The sequence below is a fragment of the Monosiga brevicollis genome, genomic scaffold (genome assembly GCF_000002865.3).
Source record: "Monosiga brevicollis MX1 MONBRscaffold_2 genomic scaffold, whole genome shotgun sequence".
In the NCBI taxonomy this organism is placed as follows: domain Eukaryota; class Choanoflagellata; order Craspedida; family Salpingoecidae; genus Monosiga; species Monosiga brevicollis.
The window spans coordinates 389000-391346 of NW_001865039.1; the positions used below are offsets into that span (position 1 = coordinate 389000).

At 50.0% G+C, this 2347-nt stretch overlaps 1 protein-coding gene across 1 annotated transcript in view; it reads left to right on the top strand.

The window, feature by feature from the left end:
* Nucleotides 1-980, top strand: part of MONBRDRAFT_2631 (uncharacterized protein) — a gene marked incomplete at both ends in the record, with an annotated part of 1187 nt that extends 207 nt beyond the window's left edge. Inside the window, 4 exons of the mRNA XM_001742030.1 lie at nucleotides 142-226; nucleotides 347-422; nucleotides 545-719; nucleotides 866-980. Coding sequence (XP_001742082.1) covers nucleotides 142-226; nucleotides 347-422; nucleotides 545-719; nucleotides 866-980 — 451 coding nt within the window. The remainder of the gene's footprint in view (nucleotides 1-141; nucleotides 227-346; nucleotides 423-544; nucleotides 720-865) is intronic.
* Between the last annotated feature and the right edge of the window lie 1367 nt (nucleotides 981-2347).

Here is a 2347-nt window from a genome sequence, read left to right on the forward strand (position 1 = left end):
TATGGGGGCACTTGTTCCCCCCCCCCCCCCCCCCCGCCCCGCCCCCCCGTTTGCTCCTGCTACGTGCGATTTCCTGACATCTCAGTGCGCACTTTTGCACCTTGCCTTTTTTTTATTTGACAACATTGGCACACTTGGCAGCGCCATTACAGCACGCCTCGTGCAGTCACAAATCGGTGTCAAGCCCGAGCACATTCGTATTATTAATCCTGGCAACACGTACCAAGTGAGAATTGCAATGGCAGGACATTGTATTCACTGTCAACAATGTTTTTCTGATTATGTCCTGGACTTTGCACGTCATTGGTCTCACGATGTGGTTACTCACAATTTTGCTTTGGATCAGATCGAGGGACATCGCGTGACCGTTCTGGAAGCAGATCATTGCCCTGGGGCTGTTCTTCTCATCTTCAATGTCAACGGTTGGCAAACCTCGCCACCAACGTGTCCTCGTGTTTTTGTTTTGTTTTTTTTTGCATGCAACCCGTGGCCAAGTCTCCTCGATGCGCCCTGCTCTTGACTCGCGCTTGCTTGCTTGACAAAGGGCGCAATGTACTTCATACCGGCGACTTTCGAGCTACCGAACAGGTGCTGCAATCGTTACAATCATTCTCCATCCACACGGTGCATTTGGATACAACGTACTGCAATGAAAAATATTGCTTTCCTCGGATCGAAACCATTCTTTCACGCCTTCAAGACATTTGCGAGAAGCATCGGTGCGCATTGCAATCTACACATGCCCACCATCTCTATCGATAGTTTGCACTTTTGATTTGCCCATCCTTCATGCTCGCGCATCTACCCGGTTCATCTTTGATTTTCCCGCTGCCCCTGTGTGTCTGTCTGTCTGTCTCTTTTCAAGACTGCCGCGAACACTGTTTCTTTGTGGAACCTATACGATTGGAAAGGAGCGTGTTTTTCGTGCAATTGTGGAACGGCTTGGCGCCAAATTTTGGTGCCCAAAGGACAAGAAAAAGGCAAGTTTTCCAGCTCCGCAAAAGCTTGTGGTCCACTCTTCTGACACACGCATCAACGCTCCGCAGGTTTTGGACTGTTTGGGAGATCCTTGGTATGACAAACATTTTGTAGCCGACAAAACACAGGCGTGCGTACATGTTGTACCAATGGGTCAAGTGACGGTTAAGGTTCGTTGCCAGGGCTGCATGAGACCTTCACAGCATATGCACCCGACGAGGCGAGGCGGGCAGGCTGTATCACACTCATCTACTCTTGCATGTGCAACATTTTTTTCAATCTGCACTTCACCACGTAGAGCCTCCAGGCATTGACCGATGCCAGCTGGTTTCGCACTTCATTCGCGCAGGTGGTGGCGATCCGCCCGACTGGTTGGGCATTTACCAAGACGCCTACGGGGCAAAATCGCCGCCACGGCACCAACGTCACTGTCCACGGTTAGAAATCAGTCAGAAAACAAAGCGTGACCACGTTCTGTTTCGAAACTAGATTGTTTTCTAGCCCTGCGTTTTCACCACACTCCTCGCAAGCGGCTTCTTACAAAAAACTCAATGCGGGTGGTTGAAACTTAGAGATTCCATACTCTGAACACAGTTCATTTGCCGAGCTCAAGCGGTAGGTCGTGCGCAACTGTTGCTGAACATGACTAGAGTCTGGAAAGTGCTGGCATCTCATGGACTGCAATCTGACTACGATGTACTGTTTGTAGCTTCATTCGAAAAGTGCGACCACAACGCATTATCCCAACAGTGAACAATGGTTCAGAGGCATCGCGAACTCGAATGGCGACTTACTTTCGGCAATGGCAATCCTAATGGAACATTGATTGAACAGTAGTATCATAATTGTAATCTTAGCTCATCATATCCCAACAATCAACAGCGTACTTGAAGCAATTGCAAAGAAAGGGCATTGATGGCCGCCTCTCAAGCAATGCTGGGAACAATTCCAAGTACCTATAAGATCCTCGATCATGTCCGACTCACGCATTCTGGCAAAGCCATGCACAACATGTGTCCCCAATGTCATGGCTACAACGCCAAGGTTCGCTGTCGCACCGCCTACTCTACCTGATGATGCTCTGTATCAAGTCGAATCGACTTGGACATCGCAGTGACTGTGCACACGGCCAAGTTTGCCGCATAAAGGTTGTAGCAAGTGAGGCGCTGCTCGACGCCGAGCCGGTTTTCGTTCCAAGCTGATGCCTTGTGTATTCTCCGTCGAGCTCCTCGGAGCAAGGGGGGCGATTGTGGGTTGCGAAGAAGCGCTTCATCATCCTAGCCTTTGGTGGGTTTCAAGCCTGGGAGTCTGACTATCGCTGCAAGGTTATCAAGTACCTCGACGACATTGTACTGATGGGCCCCGCCGA